We start from the raw sequence: 23346 nt of genomic DNA on the forward strand, positions 1-23346 counted from the left end.
CAAAATTTCATTTTAATGTATGCCGATTATTGTACATTGTAAAGTGACAATAAAGTTATTATTGTCATTATTATAAAGTTATTATTATAAAGTTATAACTTTATAATAACAGTTATTATTATAGTTATTTTTCTATTGTATTCTATTCCATTCCTCTTTCATTATTCTATTCTATTCTATTCTCAATATTCTATTCTAATATTATTCTATTCTATTATATTCTCAATAAAGATTCTATTACATTCTATTCTAATATTCTATTCTATTCTAATATTATTGTCTTCTCTTCCATTCCGTTCTTTCATTATTCTATTCTATTCTATTCTATTCTATTCTATTCTATTCTATTCTATTCTATTCTATTCTATTCTATTCTATTCTATTCTACTCTATTCTCAATGTTCTATTCTAATATTATTCTAATCTATTCTATTCTATTCTCAATAAAGATTCTATTACATTCTATTCTAATATTATTCTATTCTAATATTCTATTCTATTCTAATATTATTCTCTTCTATTCCGTTCTTTCATTATTCTATTCTATTCTATTCTAGTCTTCCACTTACAAACGTTCATTTAGCAGCCCTTTGAAATTACAGCACCACCGGAAAAAAAGAAAGTGGCTTACAATGGGTCCTCACACTTACACACCCACACCCACAAACTATTTCAACGTTCCCCATGGTCATGTGATCAAAATTTGGGCACTTGAAGCAATCGGTATGTATTTACGATGGTTGGAGTGTCCTGGATTCATGTGATTCGCATTTACGACCTTCCCAGTTGGCTCCCAACAAGCAAAAGTCAATGGGGGAAGCGGGATTCGTTTGATGACCATGTGATTCACGTAACTGCCGTGATTCACTTAACCATCACCACAAAAAAGGATTGTAAAAAATCAGGTGCGATTCACCTAACAACTGCCTTGCTTAGCTACAGGAACAGTGGTTCCAACTGTGGTCATAAGTCAAGGACTGTAATCCAGTTTTCCTGAATGTCAGGGTCTGGTCTCGCATAAAATGGCTTTTATGCCAAGACAGAAAATTATCAGCAGCAGCATCTGTTACGTAAGTAGGAAGAGGTTATGAATCAGACTTGAATTGGGGAAATCCTCCTAAATACTCAGACTTTGTAAAAATAAGCCAAGGAAGTTATTTTTACACCAGATCCACTTAGGTATGTACCACATCCTGTATTAATTGGCAGTGGTTCTGCAGGATCCCAAGATGACAACTTGCTCCCCTTCCTTAGAGGTGACATGATAGCAGTCTTCCAGTATCTCAGGGGCTGCCCCAAAGAAGAGGGAGTCAAGCTATTCTCCAAAGCACCAGAAGGCAGGGCAAGAAGCAACGGATGGAAACTCATCCAGGAGAAAAGCAACCTGGAATTAAGGATGACTTGTCTGACAGTGAGAACAAAGAGGAATGGCTTCCTTCAGAAGCTATGGGTGCTCCATCACTGGGCAGACTGGACAACCATTTGCCTGAAACGGTACAGGGCCTCTTGCTGGAGTAGGGGGTTGGTCTAGAAGATCTTCAAGGTCCCTTCCAACTCTGTTATCCTTTAAGATCTCATTACAATCCTTTTCTCTGGAGAGGCTTATGATCCAAGCTGGGGTTTCTGCACAATATGTGTCCTCTTGCCATTCAGAGGAGCAGGAAACATCTCCAGGGCTACTTATTCTTTCTTTAATCAGAAAAGAAAGACATAGGGGGAAAAATGCAGCTTTATGACCTTCACCTCAGAGGATAGAATTTATTATACTCCCTCACTGAAATTCTGCTGCCTTCCTTTTTTTGCTCCTCATAAACGCACACAGACCTTCTGCCAGGCGACTGAATATCAACGCAATCTGAGACGGATCAGGGGGTGTCCCAGGAACCCCTTTGTACCAAGTAGCCATGAGTTAACTCACAGGTATGCTCCATATCTGTATCCCGTCGCTGTAGCCAATGGTGAGCAGAAGAGGAGGTTCGTTCCCAGTGCCGTGCATTTCGTGCAACTCCACGTTCCTTAAGGTATCTGAAAAACAAATGAGAAAAAGAAATCCAAAGTTCAGCAGCAGCAGACTAGGACAAGGCTTCCACGGAGTCTGAAGAGCTGGCACGGATAACAGAACGGATAGCAGAGTTGGAAGGGACCTTGGAGGCCTTCTAGTCCAACCCCCCTGCTCACGGATAGTGGGAAACGAAGATGAAATATTCCATTATCCCGTGTCATATCACTGATAAAAAGGTAAAGGTTCCCCCGCACATGCGTGCTAGTCGTTTCCGACTCTAGGGGCCGGTGCTCATCTCCGTTTCAAAGCCGAAGAGCCAGCGCTTGTCCGAGGACGTCTCCGTGGTCATGTGGCCGGCATGACTAGACGCCAAAGGCGCCACGGAACGCTGTTACCTTCCCACTGTAGTGGTCCCTATTTTTCTACTTGCATTTTTACGTGCTTTCGAACTGCTAGGTTGGCAGAAGCTGTGACGAGTAACAGGCGCTCACTCTGCTATGCGGCACTCGGGATTCGACCCGCCAAACTGCCGACCTTCTGATCGACAAGCTCAGCGTCCTAACCCACTGAGCCACCGCGTCCCTCCATATCACTGATATGTTCCTGCTAAAAGGCTTTCTTCGCCCATTAACAAAAGCTGTGCGCAAACAAGAGCAGTCAAGCAACTGGGAGCTCTGATGAACTTTTGAGCACCCAGTAAGAAATCTCTTGAGTGGTGGTGACATTTCAAGGGGATGGAGGGCAATCCAGGTGGTCCCTGAACTGAGCCCAGAATTTATGTTGTTAAGTGAGACACTTAGTAAGTGAGTTTTGCCCCATTTTTACGACTTTCCTTGCCGCAGGAGTTAAGTGAATCACTGCAGCTGTTAAATTAGGAACATGGCTTGTGAAGTGAATCTGGCTTCCCCATTGACTGATCACATGACCCCCGAGACACTGCAACCGTCATAAATATAAACCAGTTGTCAAGCAACTGAATGTAAATGATGTGACCATGGGGCTGCTGTAACGGGCATAAGTGTGAAGAATGGTCATAACTCAATTTTTTCAGTGCCGTTGTAACTTCAGTCACTAAATAAACTGTTGTAAGTGGAGGACTACCTGTAATTGTCTCTTAAGGGCCTTTGTGAGAGAGAGAGAGAGAGAGAGAGAGAGAGAGAGAGAGAGAGAGAGAGAGATGGATGGGTAGAGAGGTAGTTAGGTAGATGTGGGCATATAGAAAGATAGATAGGTAGATAGATAGGTAGGTAGGTAGATAGATAGATAGATAGATAGATAGATAGATAGATAGATAGATAGACAGACAGGCAGATAGATATGGATGGGTAGGGAGGGAGGTAGATGTGGGCATATAGAAAGATAGATAGGTAGATAGATAGATGATAGATAGATAGATAGATAGATAGATAGATAGATAGATAGATAGATAGACAGACAGACAGACAGACAGACAGACAGATAGATATGGATGGGTAGGGAGGGAGGTAGATGTGGGCATATAGAAAGATAGATAGGTAGGTAGATAGATAGATAGATAGATAGATAGATAGATAGATAGATAGATAGATAGATAGATAGACAGACAGACAGGCAGATAGATATGGATGGGTAGGGAGGTAGGTAGATGTGGGCATATAGAAAGATAGATAGGTAGGTAGGTAGATAGATAGATAGATAGATAGATAGATAGATAGATAGATAGATAGATAGATAGACAGACAGACAGACAGACAGACATAACAGACAGATACAGACAGACAGACAGACAGACAGATAGATAGGAAAGATAGACAGGTAAGATACATTGATGGATGGATGGATGGATGGATGGATGGATGGCTAGATAGAGAGGGAGAGATAAGCAGATAAGATAGATATAGATAGGCAGACAGACAGATGATACAGATATAGATTATACACACGCACACACACACACACACACATAGATATAGATAGATATAGATATAAATATAGATATAGATATAGAGGTTGTCCTCAACTTACAACCAGAATTGAGCCCCACATTTTTGTTGCTAAATGAGACATTTGTTAAGTGAGGTTTTGCCCCATTTTATGACCTTTTTTGCTACAGTTAAGTGAATCACTGCAGTGGTTAAATCAGGATGACCCACTTTGCAACCCTCACAACCCATGACTATAATGGGCCGGCTCCATTACAGTCATAAGCTGAGGACTACCCGTAAACAGTTTGGGCCTGTTTCTGGAATTGGAATATTGGAAGAAAAATCAAGTCCAGTTCCAAGGCGGGAATAAAAAAAAAAAAGAAGGCTGACTGCTTAGGAAAAGGTGGTTGTTGCTTTTTGATGAACAGAACCAGCAACAGCATGCAGTTCTGGGACAGCTGAGCAGGTGGCTGGCTGGGGGGGATGGATCTTTATGGGGCTCTGAGACTTTGAAGTGGAAGTGCTTCCGGGTTGTGCAATGAGGTGGGCTTCTGTGTCTTTTGCTAGTCTGAAGAGGGTGTTGGGCGATTCCCATTGTGCCTAAAAGGTCACATCCTGTCTTTGAATTTGGGTTGAGGGGATGCAAATTCTTAATCCCATCAGCTGTGGGGGCTGAAGGCCTTTTGTTTATGAATAGATTGGCCTAGTACAGCGATGGCAAACCTTTTAGAGACCGAGTGCCCAAACTGCAACCCAAAACCCATTTATGTATCGTCAGGTGCTGGGTGGGTGTGGCCAATTAAATTATTAATTTAATTATTAAATTAAATTAAATTAAATTAAATTAAATTAATTGGGTGGGCGTGGCTGCAGTGGTAACAGCAGACTGGGTGAGACTAAAAAGTTCAATCAATCAATTCCAACTTTGCGAGATCTTTTTTTTTCCCCGTGAAAAGTTGAATTATTTTTTATTTTTTTGCACACGGCGGCAGAGGCCCAAAGCGAAAAGGTTTTATAAAACCGAGCCGAAAGCCTAGGACTGGGGTGACGGCACGCGTGCCCACAGAGAGGGCTCTGCGTGCCACCTGTGGCACGCGTGCCATAGGTTCACCACCACGGGCCTAGTATTTCTTAATAGGTACAAACTATCCATCTCTAAAGACCTGAGGCCTCTGCCTGAGTCTATTAAGAAAGACTGGGGCTGCTTTCTGCCTTTATTAAGATCTGTCTCCATTTCTCCTTTTGGGGAAATAGTCTATCCTGCCTCTTTTTAATATTCCCAAAATGTCCCATTCTCTGGTGGGGGGGCGCTCGCTTCCCACAGGGGGTTACATAAACTTCCAAGAAGGATGGTATTCTAAGAAGGCGGGGCTATTCCCGGAAGCCCTGCTATGTCACCCGCATCCCATATGAGAGAGAATTTTCAGCAGAAGGGACCCAGACAGGCAGATTCAATTCTAGCCAAGTATTGCTCGATGTATCCTGGTGCTGCATCGTTTCCACTTTCAAAGATAATATCCAACTAAGCTAGGGTGTTCATTCATATATCCAATTGATAAAAAGTTGATCCCCGGGCACAAGTCACCGTTCGGTAAGCGCCGCCGCAAAACACCTGACAACATTGTACGGTTATCCCAGAGGTGACCGACTGAACTGAAGCCACTTTTCATTTTGTCTTCGTTGCCACATTTTAGTTTAGAGATTTTAGATGAGGGAGGGGGCGATGTGAAGTTTCCCAGTTAGCCAAAACAATACATCTGTGTGAGAACCAAGATCAGTGTGGATAAGAGTTTTGGCAGGCTGGAAAGCTCGGAGGAGAGCCCCCTGTTTGGAAATAATTGGTGAGCGTAATTTATGACAGCAATTTGGGGTGGGAATTGTAATGTGTTATTCTGTAGCCTGAAGGAAGGGATTTTAGTCTTGGGTTCACCTTTGCACATGCCGATATTTTGTTTCCTAAATAAAATATTCTTTGAGGAAGAAATCCTTGCCTTGAAGTTCTTTTATTTTTATTTATTTTTATTTTAATTCCATTTATATCCCACCCTTCTCCGAAGACTCAGGGCGGCTTTACAAGCTTAGCAGTAGCCTTCATTCTATGTATATGCCTGCTTATTAGGGCTTTCCCCCCCCCAAGCGGCATTATTATAAAGTCAGCTTATTGCCCCCAACAATCTGGGTCCTCATTTTACCTACCTCGGAAGGATGGAAGGGTGAGTCAACCTTGAGCCTGGGGGGACTCGAACCTGCACTAATGGCAGGCAGCTGGTGTTACTTAAGGAGGCATTAGCCCACTGCTCCACCAAGGCTCTTTTAAGTGATCTCATCTACCAGAACCGTGACAGTTTCGCTTCTCATCCAAAAAGCTTCTTCAGCTCTGACTGGGTGGTGAGGGATGGAAGGATTTCAGACAGCTGGTCATTTGCAGGCTACAGGAACCTTTTGCACTTCAGTTTGAGATGCAGACAACCAAGAGTCATCCCCAACAGCCTGCACTTTTGTTCAACAGTGAAAGGACACAGGGCAAAAAAACATCCTGCATCCAAGGGATAGGCAACCTTGGTCCTTTTATGACTCGTGGACTTCAACTCCCAGAATTCCTGAGCCAGAATGGCTCAGCATGGAAACCTCTCCCTTTCCACTCAGCGTGGCTGGCTCAGGAATTCTGAGAGTTGAAGTCCACGAGTCACAAAAGAGCCAAGCTTGCCTAGCCCTGGTCCAGTCACAGGAACGTCATCTCTTCAGGGGCGGAAATCTTCCTGTATTGGCCTTGAAGGGCGACTAAAGGGGAGGGAATGACGTTATACCAAAGAATAGGCCTCCCTGTGACTAGATACACCTAGTCCTCAACTTACAGCCACTTGTTTAGCGGCCGTTCGAAGTTACAATGGCACTGAAAAAAGTGACTTGCGACTGCTTTTTCAGCATCCTGTAAAAATCTTGGGCCCGTTTCTGGAATCGCAGCAAGAGGAAGGCTACATAATCTTCAAGAAGGACGGTGTTCGGGGGGGGGGGGGGGCTATTCCAGCAATTCCATGATCGTGTGGTCAAAATCTGCCCACTTGTCAGCTGGCTTTTACATGAGGGTTGTTGCACTGTCCCAGGGTTCACGTGATCACCAGTTCGAACTTTCCCAGCTGGCTTCCGACAAGCAAAGTCAATGAGGGAAGGCAGATTTGCTGAACAATCGTATGATTCACTTAATAACTGCAGCGATTCTTGAACAACGATGGCAAAAAAGGTCGTAAAACGGAACGCTTAAGAATTGCCTTGCTTAGCAAGGGAAATGTTGGGGACTAGCTCCATAGGTTGTCCGAGATGGAAGGAGATAGCCCCTCTGGGGCCCCATTTTGATTACAATCATATAAGGAGAAAGTTCCTGACAGTTAGAACATAAGAAAGGCTGAGCACCAAAGAATTGAGGCCTTTGAACTCTGGTGCTGGAGAAGACTCCTGCGAGTCCCTTGGACTGCCAGGCGATCCAACCGGTCAGTCCTAGAGGAGATCAACCCTGACTGCTCTTTAGAAGGCCAGATCCTGAAGCGGAAACTCAAATACTTTGGCCACCTAATGAGAAGGAAGGACTCACTGAAGAAGAGCCTAATGCTGGGAAAGGTTGAGGGCAAGAGAAGAAGGGGACGACGGAGAAGGAGGTGGCTGGATGGAGTCACTGAAGCAGTAGGTGTGAGCTTAAATGGACTCCAGAAGATGGTAGAGGACAGGAAGGCCTGGAGGAAGGTTGTCCATGGGGTCGCGATGGGTCGGACACGACTTCGCAACTAACAACAACAAGCTCTTAAAATACGGATACCACAAGACTGAATATAAACAGCACGGCCATAAACTGGGGTGGGAAATGGGAGGGGGGAAGAGAAACACTTACCATTCAAGTCAGAATTTTCAAATCTGATCCAAACAATTTTCTCTTTTTCTTCTGTTGGAGCTGTACTGCTATAAGCCTGTAAAGGTGGGGGGGGGGAGAAGAAGAGGTTTAATGTGCTCAAGATAAAAACAAAAAGCCTTGAGATGAACAAAGATGCTTTTTCACGAGGCACCTGGGCTTCCCTGTTTTTCTTTGAAGACGTTTTGCTCAGATGAACAGTTCACAGCTTACTCTGTTGACCAGACTGCAGAGCCAATTTGGTGTCGGTAGAAAAACCAGGAAACCGAGTTCTAATCCCCTCGTAGGCGTGTAAAGCCAGCGAGGTGACTTTGAGCCAATCACCAGGAGACGGTGAGTTCTAGTGCCGCCTTAACCGGGAAAGGCAGCTGGGTGACTTTCGGTCCCGCTTTCTCTCAGCCCAACCCACCTCAAAGGGTTGCGATTGTGGGAAAATAAAAGGAGGAAGGGGGACGCATGTTCGCCGCCTTGAGTCGTTTACAGTTGCGACCCTATCTGGACCGAGATGCCCTACGCACAGTCACCCATGCACTCGTGACCTCCCGGTTGGACTACTGCAACGCTCTCTATATGGGGCTGCCCTCGAGGACCACTCGGAGGCTTCAGCTGGTGCAGAATGCGGCCGCGCGAGTTGTGATGGGGGTTTCCCGATACTCCCATGTAACACCTCTACTCCGCGAGCTGCATTGGCTTCCGGTTGCCCTCCGGGTGAGATTCAAGGTGCTGGTGATGACCTATAAAGCCCTAAATGGCTTGGGTCCGGGATATTTGAGGGAACACCTGCTGCCGGCATCAGGTTCCCTTCGTCCAGTGCGCTCCCACTTGGAGGGCCTTCTCAGGGTGCCGCCGGTAAAAGACTGCCGGCGGATAACACCCAGGGGGAGGGCCTTCTCAGTGGGTGCGCCTGCCCTCTGGAATCAGCTGCCTGTAGAGCTTAGGACTGCCCCCGACCTTCGGTCATTCCGCCGGGACCTGAAGACCTGGCTCTTTGAGCTTTCCGGCCCAGGCTGAGAGTTTTTTTTTTAATTTAATTATTTTAACTGTTTTTAACTCTTGTATTGTATTGATGTTTTTAAATACTTTGTAAACCGCCCTGAGTCCTACGGGAAAAGGGCGGTATATAAATTCAATAAACTTAAACTTAAACTTATAAAATAATAAAGGCAGGATAAAAATCTAATGAATAAAATATGGCATCCTCTTTCCAAAAATGATACAGTTTCACTGTCCTGGCTTCCTGTCTACGTGCTGTCATTTTCTAACCATCCTTCTACACTACATAGCTAGTAATATTCTGGGCTGGAAGGAACAGGGTAATTTTTGTCCACCTACAATACTGCACAGTACTGACGTTTCAAGCAGCCCATTAATTATTTTCTCCCCCTCTGGGGCCCCATTTTGATTACAATCATATAAGGAGAAACTTCCTGACAGTTAGAACAATTAACCAGTGGAACAACCTGCCTCCAGAAGCTGTGAATGCTCCAACACTGGAAGCTTTTAAGAAGAGACTGGACAACCATTTGTCTGTAATGGTATATAGGGTTTCCTGCCTGAGCAGGGGGTTGGACTAGAAGACCTCCAAGGTCCCTTCCAACTTTTATAAAACTTTTATTCATAAAACGTGAAACTCAGTCAACTGAACACTCAAATTGACTGGCACTAATGGTTGACACGGGTGGCTGCCAGCATCCTAGGTATCAACCAGGTATCTCCTTAAAATGTAAGATGTTCCGAGTAGTGCAGTTTTTTATAGCTTTGCTGGATATATATATATATATATATATATATATATATGTGTGTGTGTGTGTGTAAATTACTAACAAAGAATTAAAGGGAAACTGAGATGCATTTCTGACTTATTAGTCGTCATCAGTCAGCCATACCCTTCTGAGATTCGAACCATGGGCTGATTGCATATGAGGCAGTGTTATTTGCCTCTAAGCCACAAGGTCTCTCTCGCTCTGTTAGCTTTTTTTTTCTACAAGGGAAGATATGTTTCAAATGTTAACTCTTTAGATTACCTTGCTAGGCCCCAAACATGGGGCAAATCTCCATCTCCTGTTTTCAGCCTATCTTGAAGGCTATCGAACAGGCAGTAGTCACACCGGACAATTCCTATATTTGTGTAAATTACTAACAAAGAATTAAAGGGAAACTGAGATGCATTTCTGACTTATTAGTCGTCATCAGTCAGCCATACCCTTCTGAGATTCGAACCATGGGCTGATTGCATATGAGGCAGTGTTATTTGCCTCTAAGCCACAAGGTCTCTCTCGCTCTGTTAGCTTTTTTTTTTCTACAAGGGAAGATATGTTTCAAATGTTAACTCTTTAGATTACCTTGCTAGGCCCCAAACATGGGGCAAATCTCCATCTCCTGTTTTCAGCCTATCTTGAAGGCTATCGAACAGGCAGTAGTCACACCGGACAATTCCTATATTTGTGTAAATTACTAACAAAGAATTAAAGGGAAACTGAGATGCATTTCTGACTTATTAGTCGTCATCAGTCAGCCATACCCTTCTGAGATTCGAACCATGGGCTGATTGCATATGAGGCAGTGTTATTTGCCTCTAAGCCACAAGGTCTCTCTCGCTCTGTTAGCTTTTTTTTTTTTTCTACAAGGGAAGATATGTTTCAAATGTTAACTCTTTAGATTACCTTGCTAGGCCCCAAACATGGGGCAAATCTCCATCTCCTGTTTTCAGCCTATCTTGAAGGCTATATATATATAAATAAACCTGCGCTACTCAGAACATCTTACATTTTAAGGAGATACCTGGTTGATACCTAGGATGCTGGCAGCAACCCGTGTCAATCATTAGTCCTAGCTATCAACCAGGTATCTCCTTAAAATGTAAGATGTTCCGAGTAGCGCAGGGGGTTGGACTAGATGACCTCCAAGGTCCCTTCCAACCATCATCATCATCATCATCACCATCATCATCATCATCATTATTATTATTATTATTATTATTATTATTATTATTTATTCACAATCTGAATTTAATTTCTTTTAAAGTATACAACTCCTTTGCATAACACGTTACACCAAAATCCAACCAATCACCTTATGACTTATTGCAATAGACAAACTATGAACCACTGATAAATGTAACTTGGCACGCTCTTTTCTGCATTTCCCCCATCTTTCACCCCCCCATACTTTCTTTGGGGGGGAACCATTTTAAGAGAACAAAGTTTAAAACGTTGCAACAAGCCAGCTTCACTTGCCTGCGGTACGACATCTTGCAGGAATGTAACGACACTTTCCATGTATGACTGCTCCCTGGAACAGAAAGATGAATATCCATAAAAAACAACGATGGTTATTATATATACACACACAAATGTAGCCCTGGTGGAATTACAGGTTAAGCAGCATCATGCACATCACAAAATGGGAGTAATAAACAGTAACCCCAAGAAATGAAGGGCATAAGAAAAGAAAAAAGATAGGAAACATTGACTTGTTAGCTTTAAAACTGCATTTTTCTGAACACTACAGATTTTTTTTCCCAAAAGTCAACTTCGATACGTCCGTTATCACTACTCACTGGAACCTAACATGCAACTATGAACAATTTTATAAAAGTAAGTGTACCTACAAACTGCTTGAAGATTAAAAACTGACTTCAAAAGTTAAGAGAGGGTTTCTAAGAAAAATGGCAGAATTTGAAATACTCATACAGAATTAAGACTGCCTACAAAGGCCTGGAAAGGGCTTTGCTTGTTTGTGTGGACCGGTTGCTGGCATGCCGTGGCCCGGTACTGGTCCACAGCCCGGAGGTTGGGGATCCCTGCTTTAGATGAACAATATGGAATTGTATCTACATACTGTAAAGCCATGCTGGCGCAGTGGTTAGAATGCAGTATTGCAGGCTGATTCTGCCGACTGCCAGGAGTTTGATCCTGACTGGCTCAAGGTTGACTCAGCCCTCCCTCCTTCCGAGGTCGGTAAAATGAGGACCCAGATTGTTGGGGGGGAAATGCTGACTCTATAAACTGCTTAGAGAGGGCTGCAAAGCACTATGAAGCAGTACATAAGTGCTATTCCTCCCTCCCTTCCTCCCTCCCTCCCTTCCTTTCCTTCCTTGCCATGGTCATGCAATGATTAAAATGCAATGTTGCAGGCTGACTTTGCCCACTGCCAGGAGTTCAATCCTGACTGGCTAGGGGTTGACTCAGCCTTCCATCCTTCCGAGGTCAGTAAAATGAGGACCCAGATTGTTGGGGGCAAAAAGGCTGACTCTGTAAACTGCTTAGAGAAGGTTGTAAAAGCACTATGAAGCAGCATATACAGGGAGTGCAGAATTATTAGGCAAATGAGTATTTTGACCACATCATCCTCTTTATGCATGTTGTCTTACTCCAAGCTGTATAGGCTCGAAAGCCTACTACCAATTAAGCATATTAGGTGATGTGCATCTCTGTAATGAGAAGGGGTGTGGTCTAATGACATCAACACCCTGTATCAGGTGTGCATAATTATTAGGCAACTTCCTTTCCTTTGGCAAAATGGGTCAAAAGAAGGACTTGACAGGCTCAGAAAAGTCAAAAATAGTGAGATATCTTGCAGAGGGATGCAGCACTCTTAAAATTGCAAAGCTTCTGAAGCGTGATCATCGAACAATCAAGCGTTTCATTCAAAATAGTCAACAGGGTCGCAAGAAGCGTGTGGAGAAACCAAGGCGCAAAATAACTGCCCATGAACTGAGAAAAGTCAAGCGTGCAGCTGCCAAGATGCCACTTGCCACCAGTTTGGCCATATTTCAGAGCTGCAACATCACTGGAGTGCCCAAAAGCACAAGGTGTGCAATATTCAGAGACATGGCCAAGGTAAGAAAGGCTGAAAGACGACCACCACTGAACAAGACACACAAGCTGAAACGTCAAGACTGGGCCAAGAAATATCTCAAGACTGATTTTTCTAAGGTTTTATGGACTGATGAAATGAGAGTGAGTCTTGATGGGCCAGATGGATGGGCCCGTGGCTGGATTGGTAAAGGGCAGAGAGCTCCAGTCCGACTCAGACGCCAGCAAGGTGGAGGTGGAGTACTGGTTTGGGCTGGTATCATCAAAGATGAGCTTGTGGGGCCTTTTCGGGTTGAGGATGGAGTCAAGCTCAACTCCCAGTCCTACTGCCAGTTTCTGGAAGACACCTTCTTCAAGCAGTGGTACAGGAAGAAGTCTGCATCCTTCAAGAAAAACATGATTTTCATGCAGGACAATGCTCCATCACACGCGTCCAAGTACTCCACAGCGTGGCTGGCAAGAAAGGGTATAAAAGAAGGAAATCTAATGACATGGCCTCCTTGTTCACCTGATCTGAACCCCATTGAGAACCTGTGGTCCATCATCAAATGTGAGATTTACAAGGAGGGAAAACAGTACACCTCTCTGAACAGTGTCTGGGAGGCTGTGGTTGCTGCTGCACGCAATGTTGATGGTGAACAGATCAAAACACTGACAGAATCCATGGATGGCAGGCTTTTGAGTGTCCTTGCAAAGAAAGGTGGCTATATTGGTCACTGATTTGTTTTTGTTATGTTTTTGAATGTCAGAAATGTATATTTGTGAATGTTGAGATGTTATATTGGTTTCACTGGTAAAAATAAATAATTGAAATGGGTATATATTTGTTTTTTGTTAAGTTGCCTAATAATTATGCACAGTAATAGTCACCTGCACACACAGATATCCCCCTAAAATAGCTATAACTAAAAACAAACTAAAAACTACTTCCAAAAATATTCAGCTTTGATATTAATGAGTTTTTTGGGTTCATTGAGAACATGGTTGTTGTTCAATAATAAAATTAATGCTCAAAAATACAACTTGCCTAATAATTCTGCACTCCCTGTAAGTCTAAGTGCTATTGCTATTAACCACTTACGTAACAGCCTGTGGCCGGACTATCACTCCTCCAGTACATCGGCTTGGGCGGCGGGGAGATTCAGCAGCCATTATTGTTCTTAATTCCTGGAATCAAAAAAAAAGTGTTTTTGAATTACCGGTATTTCTCACACTCTCTTATTCCCCCACTTCTTCAGCGATCATCAACAGCATTGTTTAAAAAAGGAACTGCTATCAAAAGGTATGCAAACAGCAAAATCAGCAGGTCAGAAAAGGCAAGTGATGATGGATCAATGCTACATTTGACCTGCCACGGCTTAAAACCTTAAATTGGAATCTCCAAAGCCCTGCCTTAAAAAATGCCCAAATTACCTCAGTCTTCGTATGTAGATAGAAGTAACAGAAAAATTAAGTCAATCCTAACTCAGTGGTCACTTCATCCAATTCCCACTAAGCTAAAATGAAACAAGGACAATATAGTTTGGTGCGATACACAAAATTACCACTGAAATCAGTGAGGCTACGAGTTAACTGCTGCCTAGAGTAGACCAACGGTGAGATACCGGTAGGTGGCGAATAAATTTAACAAATAATAATTATAATAACTAAACTCACCAGACTTTATTTCAAAAGGTGTGCCCGAAACAAAGCACAACTAAATATGGAATCAACCAACTTCCAGTCTCCAGGGAAAAGGGTGATCTGAAACCATCTATCTTCTATGACCTTCTTTCCGTTATCCTGGGGTACAAGAGATATTAAAAGCCTTTGTTGTAAAAAAAAAACAAACCCTCAGCAAAATAGGGACAGGTCTTCCTTCGTCTTACAGTCTAAACATGGGTTTAAAACATACCTAAACCCAGCTTTCTAGAACTGCTAGGAGATTTATCCAACTGGATTAAAACATACAAATAAATCGCCAAAACAACAACAGCAAAAAACATAGCGAAATAAATCAAAGCAATTAAAACAATGATCCGTAAAACCCGTGCAATTGATAACTTACAAACAAATAGAACTATTTCATGCATTCCATAACTCCCCAGGATCCCTAAGGTCAGAGACAAAGCCATGTCTCCAAGGCCCTTTGAAAGGTCAAAAGGGTTGGGGTTGAGCCTCTAGGACAGGGCTTTTCAACCAGTGGTACGGGTACCACCTGTGGTACATTGGCACCTGGCAGGTGGTATGCAACCATCCTAGAAAAGTGGCAGCGGGGGAAGGGAATGAGCTGAACCGGTGGCAGCACTGCACAAGCCTCAGCGAGAGACGGCTACAGCTGCAGGGCTGTCAGGGCCCAGAAGAAGCGCCGATCAGCTGGAATGTTGCAGCATCTCCAGGGTCTTGTGATTTACATTCAGATGCTTGGCAACTGATTCATATTTATGACGGTCACAGTGTACCAGGGTCATGTGAAGTGACCAAAACCTGCTGCAACCACCCAGCAGATGGGGGGGAATAAAAACTAAACACTCCCTCATCCCACCCCCGCTGCCAATGTTCACAACCATGAAAACCTCGGACAGAAGGAAGAGTGCCGCCGGGCGGCGCGGGCAGGCAGATGTCTTGTTCGGCTGTAGCTTGGGGGGCGCTTTTTTCAGTGCCATGGTAACTTTGAACCTGTCACTAAGCAAAAAAAGGAAAACAGTAATGAAGTAGAGGTAGTCCTTGACTTGCAACAGTTCGCTTAGTGACTGTTCGAAGTTACAACGGCACTGAAAAAAGTGCCCCTCAAGCCACAGCCGAGCAAGACACCTACCTGCCCGCCCGGCAGCGCTCTTCCTCCTGTCCGAGGTTTCCATTGTTGTGAGCATTTCTGTTCAGGATTGGCAGCGGGGGTGGGGTTTTTATTCCCCCCCCCCGTCTGCTGGGTGGTTGCAGCAGGTTTTGGTCACTTCACATGACCCTGGGACACTGTGACCGTCATAAACATGAATCAGTTGCCAAGCATCTGAATGAAAATCACAAGACCCTGGAGATGCTGCGACATTCCAGCTGATCAGCGCTTCTTCTGGGCTCAGCAGAAGCGCCAGGATCAGTGCTGAGCTCCAGCTGGATCCTGGCACTGATCCTGGCGCTTCCGCTGAGCCCTGACAGCCCTGCAGCTCCAGCCGTCTCTCGCTCAGGCTTGTGCGGTGCTGCCACCGGTTCAGCTCATTCCCCTCCCCCGCTACCACTTTTCTAGGATGGTTGCATACCACCTGCCAGGTGCCAATGTACCACAGGTGGTACCCGTACCACTGGTTGAAAAGCCCTGGTTTACAGGATTTCTTCGACATTGACTGATTCTCAGCTATGCCTTCTTCCTTGCCCTTTTTAAACATGTATGCTGTCCAAGAAAAACAAGGTAATTGTTTCCTAAGGTCAAAAGTTGTGGTTTTTTAATTATTATTTTGTCTTTTATTTTGTCTTTTATTTTACTATTTTGAATTGCCATTTAAAGAAGCCCACGGATGAGTTCAAAAGACTCCTTCAGGCACGTAGATGTACCTGACCAGCAGGGGGCCACAGTAGGTATGTTTTGATACCCCCCAAATCTGAAGCTGGTATTCCTCAACATACAACCACAATCGAGCCCAAAATTGCTCCTGCTGAGATAGTTGTTAGGTGAGTTTTGCCCCATTTTATGACCTTTCTTGCCAGAACCGTTAAGAGAATCACTTCAATTGTTAAATTAACAAGTCGTTAAGCCAATCGGGCTTCCCCCATTGACTTCGCTCGTCAGAAAGTCCCAAAAGGACACTGCGGCCATCATAAAAATGAGTCGAGTTGCCAAGCGTCTGAATTTCGATGACGTGACCCTGGGGAATGCTGCAACGGTCATTAAGTGTGAAAAATGGTCATGTCGCTTTTTCCCCACTGCTGTTGTAACGTCAAACGGTCACTAAACAATCTGTTGTAAGTCAAGGCCAACCTGTGCCTATAGACGTGGTTGTCCCCTCCATTCTACTCCAGCCCCTGCTTTTTTATCTCAAACTGCCACAGCAGCAGGGGTAGGCAACCTTGGCTCTTTTATGACTCATGGACTTCAACTCCCAGAATTCCTAAGCCAGCTGGCTCAGGAATTCTGGGAGTTGAAGTCCATGAGTCATAAAAGAACCAAGGTTGCCTACCCCTGAACTAGGTATTAAAGGGGAAAAAACAGCTACGAATTTGTTCCATAGGGAGTGAAAAAGGCTCTTTTGGGTTGTTGTTTTTTGAGAAACCCCTATTTTCTTAAACTGACTTACATTCTTGCTCTTTCACTACCGTTTGCTTTCAAATTAGTAGGTAACCCCACCAACATTATAAAGTTAGCTTTCCATGCCCTACAATTAAGATACCCAACAAAATGGGACCTTTCAATCCCGTTCTTTCCTAACGTTATAACAGATTAACTGGCCAAGTGTTGCCTAAATCATCTTTTGGATTGATCAATAAAATAAAAGGCAAAAAAAAGCTTTTTATTCCGCTGGCCTAATATAAATTAAAAATGCAATCACTGAAGTAGTAGTTATCAAGCAGTGAGAATGCAGTGTGCCAAATCACAGCACTGGTTATCAATGGACAACGTCCAGCGATGACTGTGTTCGCACAACACACTGACACACAAATTAATTATGTGGTTAGTGTATAGTTAACATGCAAATCCAGAAAATTGAGTCAGTTACCCATGGCCAAGTATGTCAACAAATAGCTTATGAAATAAATTAGCTAGATTCACACAACATCAATCAGGCTGCTTGGTAGTAGCATACACTATTCAAATAAATTTGGTGTCTTGTGAGTAGTGGCGGGGGGGGGGGGGAAGGATGGTACTGAGCATGAATAGTTATTGTGTTATTCATTAATCTGATTAAAGGAAACCAGTGGCCTTTTAGAGTTTGCAGAATATGGCAGCTTGGTTTGCATGAAATAGTGAAGCTCAAACTAGCCAACTGGCTTTTAGTTAATGTGTCACTGCTCAGTTTACAGTTCAATGTATTTTGCAAACTTCAACATTGAATATTCAAATGTGATAACAACAAATGTGACCTGGAATATAGAGTGGATAATTTAATGAAGGTATATTCAACATTGGTTTAATTGAATATACCTTCATTAAATTATCCATGGTTACGAATGTTGTGCAAATACACTCTATATCCCAGGTCACGTTTGTTGTTATCTCATTTGAATATTCAGTAATTTTATTTGTGATATGATCAAATGACATACAGATATCATTACACTCATGCTAAACATAAATAATACCGTATGTCCAAGTATTCGCCTCACTCATTCCTTATTCAATCACATACATTACATCAAATAGCCCTTTTCATGAATTCTTACCTCTATCCTACACAAAAGCCAGTCTCTGGTTTACACCAAGCATAATATTAATTGAAAAGAATATTTGTAGCTCAGGGTTGAACTGTTTTATTTTCTTGCAGACATTTGATTACCCATCTAGGTAACATCAACAGTGCTAAAAGAGAGTGGGATTTGCCCTCATTATGTTACAGGACTGATGTTACCTAGTAATGAAGCATCTGCAAGAAAATCACCAAACTCAGAGATCACCAAGAACCCCACAACCATAGAATTACGTGTTTGATTCTGATATACAATAATTCATACAAAATGCTACAGTATGATTGATCAATCACCCATAGCTGGCTGATTTTACGTCATGCTAAACTGTAAATAAACTAACCATATCACATCTTAATTCCTTGTGACCCCAACAGCTCTGTCAACTATAGTTTATGTATGTGGATTTTCCGGTTGGACTTCTGAACAACTCTAGGTAAATCCAACTAACAACTGTTTGTTTAGTGACTGGTTAACGTTACAACAGCACTGAAAAAAGTGATTTATAAAAGTTTAACACACTTACAACATCCCTCTGGTCACACGATCAAAACACAGATGCATGGCAACTTGTTCATATTTATGACGGTTGCAGTGTCTCAGAAACATCTGATCACCTTTTGCGAACTTCCGATAAACAAAGTCAAAGGGAAAGCCAGATTCACTTAAAAACTGTGTTACTAAATTAACGGTGGCAGTGATTCACTTAACAACTGGAGCAGAAAAAATCATAAAATGGGGCAAAACTCACTGAATTGTCTTGCTTAGCAAGATAAAGTTTGGGCTCATTTGAGGTAGTTTATGAACCAAATTCATTTAAGAACCGTGTTACTAATTTAACAACTGTAGTGATTGTTTAGCAACCATGGCAACAAAGGTCCTAAAAAAATAGGGCAGGGACTTACGTTAACTGTCTTGCTTAGGAGCAGAAAATTTGGGCTCAGTAAGTCAAGGACTACCTGTACACGCTAAAAATTAATATCATAATAAAACCGCAGTATTAAAAAAAGAATTAAATTAGATTTCCCAAATAAAAGCCTCATTAGTAGAATTTCCTTGGTGGGTCCTTTTAGATAGTAACTGTGAGAGAGATCTCGGAGTCCTAGTGGACAATCACTTAAATATGAGCCAGCAGTGTGCTGCAGCTGCCAAAAAAGCCAACACAGTGCTAGGCTGCATTAACAGAGGGAGAGAATCAAGATCACGTGAAGTGTTGATACCACTTTACAACACCTTGGTAAGGCCACACTTGGAATACTGCATCCAGTTTTGGTCACACAATGTAAAAAAGATGTTGAGACTCTAGAAAAAGTGCAGAGAAGAGCAACAGAGATGATCAGGGGACTGGAGGCTAAAACATATAAGGAATGGCTGCTGGAATTGAGTCTGTCTAGTTTAATGAAAAGAAGGACTAGGGGGGATATGATAACAGTCTTCCACTATCTCAGGGGCTGCCCCAAAGAAGAGGGAGTCAAGCTATTCTCCAAAGCACCTGAAAGCAGTACAAGAAGCAACGGATGGAAACTCATGGAGGAGCAACCTTGAATTAAGGAGAAATTTCCTGACAGTGAGAACAATCAACCAGTGGAACTCCTTGCCTCGAGAAGCTGTGAATGCTCCAACACTGGACATTTTTAAGAAGAGACTGGACACTCATTTGTCTGAAATGGTATAAGGTTTCCTGCCTGAGCATGGGGTTGGACTAGATGACCTCCAAGGTCCCTTCCAACTTCTTCTTCTTCTTCTTCTTATTATTATTATTATTATTATTATTATTATTATTATTATTATTATTATTATTATTATTATTATTATACTTCCTGACAGTGAGAACAATTAACCCGTGGAACAACCTGCCTCCAGAAGCGGTGAATGCTCCAACACTGGACATTTTTAAGAAGAGACTGGACACTCATTTGTCTGAAATGGTATAAGGTTTCCTGCCTGAGCATGGGGTTGGACTAGATGACCTCCAAGGTCCCTTCCAACTTCTTCTTCTTCTTCTTCTTCTTCTTATTATTATTATTATTATTATTATTATTATTATTATTATTATTATTATTATTATACTTCCTGACAGTGAGAACAATTAACCCGTGGAACAACCTGCCTCCAGAAGCGGTGAATGCTCCAACACTGGAAGTTTTTAAGAGGAGACTGGACAGCCATTTGACTGAAACGGTATAGGTTTTCCTGCCTGAGCAGGGGGTTGGACTAGATGACCTCCAAGGTCCCTTCCAACTATCCTACCCTACCCTTCCCTATTCCGGCCACAACCATGACAGGAGGGTGAAAAGGCCTGGCTCAACCCCCCTCCCCCCACCCCCCAGTTGTGAAAACCAGGGCTTCAAATGATACCTGGACCCTGAAGCCCAAAGGGCCAAGGAAGGCCTGTGCCCCAGATCTGGCAGCCCTACAGGCTCAGCATTATGGGCTTCGGGGTCAGTCTAGCTCTCTTGAGGCTGGCCTACCTCGCAGGGCTGCCATGAGTGGAAAAGAGGAGCGTGGGGGGAGAAGGAAACCTCGGAGGCTTGAGGGCAATGGGGGGGGGAGGAATACCCCCCCACTAGCTGAATCTTGAATTATGCAATATTTTGCACTAGTACAGGTAGTCCTTGACTTGTGACCACATTTCAGCCCAAAATTTCTTGTTCTTAAGCAAGACAGTGGCTGAGAGTTTTTCCCCATCTTACGACCTTTTGCCACAGTTGTTAAAGTGAATCACTGCATTTGTTAGGTAATAATTCGGAGAGAAAGGAAATGCATATGCTACGTGGTCAGTTCTAAAGAGTGTCTCTTTGTCAAAAGATGTCTATGGAGATTCCCAGTCATCCAGGTCATCGTTATCCCAACTTTTCATTAAGCAAATTCAGTTTGAACTGCTTGTCAGAAGCTGGCTGGGAAGGTCGCAGGTGGAGATCACGTGACTGGGGGGGGTTTGCGACCGTTTCATTTTCATGCTGGATGACTGGCTGGTTGGGGAATGGAAGGAAATATACTAATTGCGGACAGCTGGTCATTTGCATCCTTTCAGAGCTGTTGAGGCCACTTGGAGGTTGACCTGTGTCTTCAGGGTCACCTGAGTAGTGCAAATGGGTGTGGAGCCTTCTTGAGGCTGGCCTACCTCGCAGGGCTGCCGTGAGTGGAAAAGAGGAGCGTGGGGGGAGAAGGAAACCTCGGAGGCTTGAGGGCAATGGGGGGGGGAGGAATACCCCCCCCCACTAGGCCGCCTCAGACACTCCTTTGCCCACGTGCCCCCCCCCAAATTGGCTCCCTCACACGACCCTCCCCCACCTTTCCTGTCAGCCTGGCTTCTCCCTCCCCCTCCCCCTCCCAAGAAGCCCCACCCACCGCTCGCGCTTCCCATAATGCCCCCCCTCCTCCTCCTCCTCCCCCCCTCCCTCCGTCTACCTGCTGCGGTTGAAGCGCCTCGCTTTCTCCCCTCCCTGGCAATATTTGGGACCCTCTCACCGGCCGCCGCACTGACAGCCAATGGTCGGCAAGGGGAGGCGGGTGCTGGTCCGCCTTCCGATCCAATCAGTGGCCCGCCAGGCGCTTGGCAACACTCGCCAAGGGTGGTTGTCACTCTCGCTCGCTCTCTCTCTCTCTCCCCCGACGTTTCCCCTCTTGCCCAATCGCCGCAACTAAGCTAGGTTGAGAAAGCTCGACCTTTTGGAGGCTTTCGACGATCACACCTGCGGGGGGGGGAGGGGGAGGGAGGGTTGTTTACATCCGGGTCTCAAAGGAGGAGGAGGAGGTGCTTGAGATGTTGCAGCCGGTGCTGAGCCACCCAATGGGATTCGTGTTTGTCGTTTACGCGTGAGCCACACCCACCCGTGACGAAAGGGAAGGTTGTTTACCGCTTTCCACTTGGGATGGGGCAAACTGAGGACGAGGCGTGTGACGTCAAGCCGCGGCTGATGCAATGACGTAAACATAAAGCGCCTTCAGGACTTGTAGAGATAGAAAAGGGTAGAGATAGCAAAGGGTATAGAGAGGGACAAAGGGTTATTTGACAAAGTAGCTTTTTAAAAATCAGGGCATAAGCTTATGAAAAGGTCTTAATTTTCACAAAATTAAGGGCTCTTCATTAATAAAATTAAGAGCTGTTCATTCACAAAATTACGGTCCCTTCTAACGCCGTTATTCTGTCAATATTTTTTCCTTTAGTCTACTGATTAAGGTGCTGAATTAAAGAATCAGGAAGGTCTAGTACAAAAGTGGGCAATTATGGCCCTTGCACAACCTGTGGACTTCAATTCCCAGAATTCCTAACCCTGCATTAGAGACAGTAAAATAAAAAGAAGAATCTTGAATTATGCAATATTTTGCACTAGTACAGGTAGTCCTTGACTTGTGACCACATTTCAGCCCAAAATTTCTTGTTCTTAAGCAAGACAGTGGCTGAGAGTTTTTCCCCATCTTACGACCTTTTGCCACAGTTGTTAAGTGAATCACTGCATTTGTTAGGTAATAATTCGGATAGAAAGGAAATGCATATGCTACGTGGTCAGTTCTAAAGAGTGACTCTTTGTCAAAAGATGTCTATGGAGATTCTCAGTCCTCCAGGTCATCGTTATCCCAACTTTTCATTAAGCAAATTCAGTTTGAACTGCTTGACAGAAGCTGGCTGGGAAGGTCGCAGGTGGAGATCACGTGACTGGGGGGGGGTTGCGACCGTTTCATTTTCATGCTGGATGACTGGCTGGTTGGGGAATGGAAGGAAATATACTAATTGCAGACAGCTGGTCATTTGCATCCTTTTAGAGCTGTTGAGGCCACTTGGAGGTTTACCTGTGTCTTCAGGGTCACCTGAGTAGTACAAATGTGTGTGGAGCCTTCTTGGCTGGAAGATGTTTTCTGCCCTGTCTCCCTCTTCAGTCAGAGCTGAAGAAGCTTCTTGGATGAGAAGCGAAACGTCTTCAAAGAAAAACAAGAAAGTCTAGTTGCCTCCTGAAAAAACACCTTTGGGACTTTGTCAAAAGAAGTAAACAGAAGGCTATTGTATAATAGCATGTTTGCCCATTCTATGGATGTCTGATCAGCGCATGAGAAGGACCGTTGAATTAAGTTGGATATACAGGTAGTCCTTAATTTACAACCACTCATTCAGTGACCATTTGAAATTATGGCACTGGAAAAAGGGACTCACAACTCATCCTTGCAGTTACAACCGTCACAGCATCAGGTGATCAAAATTCAGGTGCTTGGCAAACGGCATGAAAATGCACGGTCACAACACCCCGAGTTATGCGATCTCCATTTGGAACCTTCCCATCCAGCTTCTGACAAGCAGTCAATGGGGGAAGCTGAATTTGCTTACTGCCTGATTCACTTAACAGCTGCAGT

At 43.8% G+C, this 23346-nt stretch overlaps 1 protein-coding gene across 1 annotated transcript in view; it reads right to left on the minus strand.

The window, feature by feature from the left end:
* Positions 1-21562, minus strand: part of BCAS3 (BCAS3 microtubule associated cell migration factor) — a 467769-nt gene extending 446207 nt beyond the window's left edge. Inside the window, exons 1-5 of the mRNA XM_083379706.1 lie at positions 21409-21562; positions 13706-13791; positions 11044-11098; positions 7790-7865; positions 1919-2025 (exon numbers count right to left, since the gene is read on the minus strand). Coding sequence (XP_083235832.1) covers positions 1919-2025; positions 7790-7865; positions 11044-11098; positions 13706-13776 — 309 coding nt within the window. The 5' untranslated portion in view covers positions 13777-13791; positions 21409-21562. The remainder of the gene's footprint in view (positions 1-1918; positions 2026-7789; positions 7866-11043; positions 11099-13705; positions 13792-21408) is intronic.
* Between the last annotated feature and the right edge of the window lie 1784 nt (positions 21563-23346).

The sequence above is a fragment of the Vipera ursinii genome (genome assembly GCF_947247035.1).
Source record: "Vipera ursinii genome assembly, chromosome: 1".
Classification (NCBI taxonomy): domain Eukaryota; kingdom Metazoa; phylum Chordata; class Lepidosauria; order Squamata; family Viperidae; genus Vipera; species Vipera ursinii.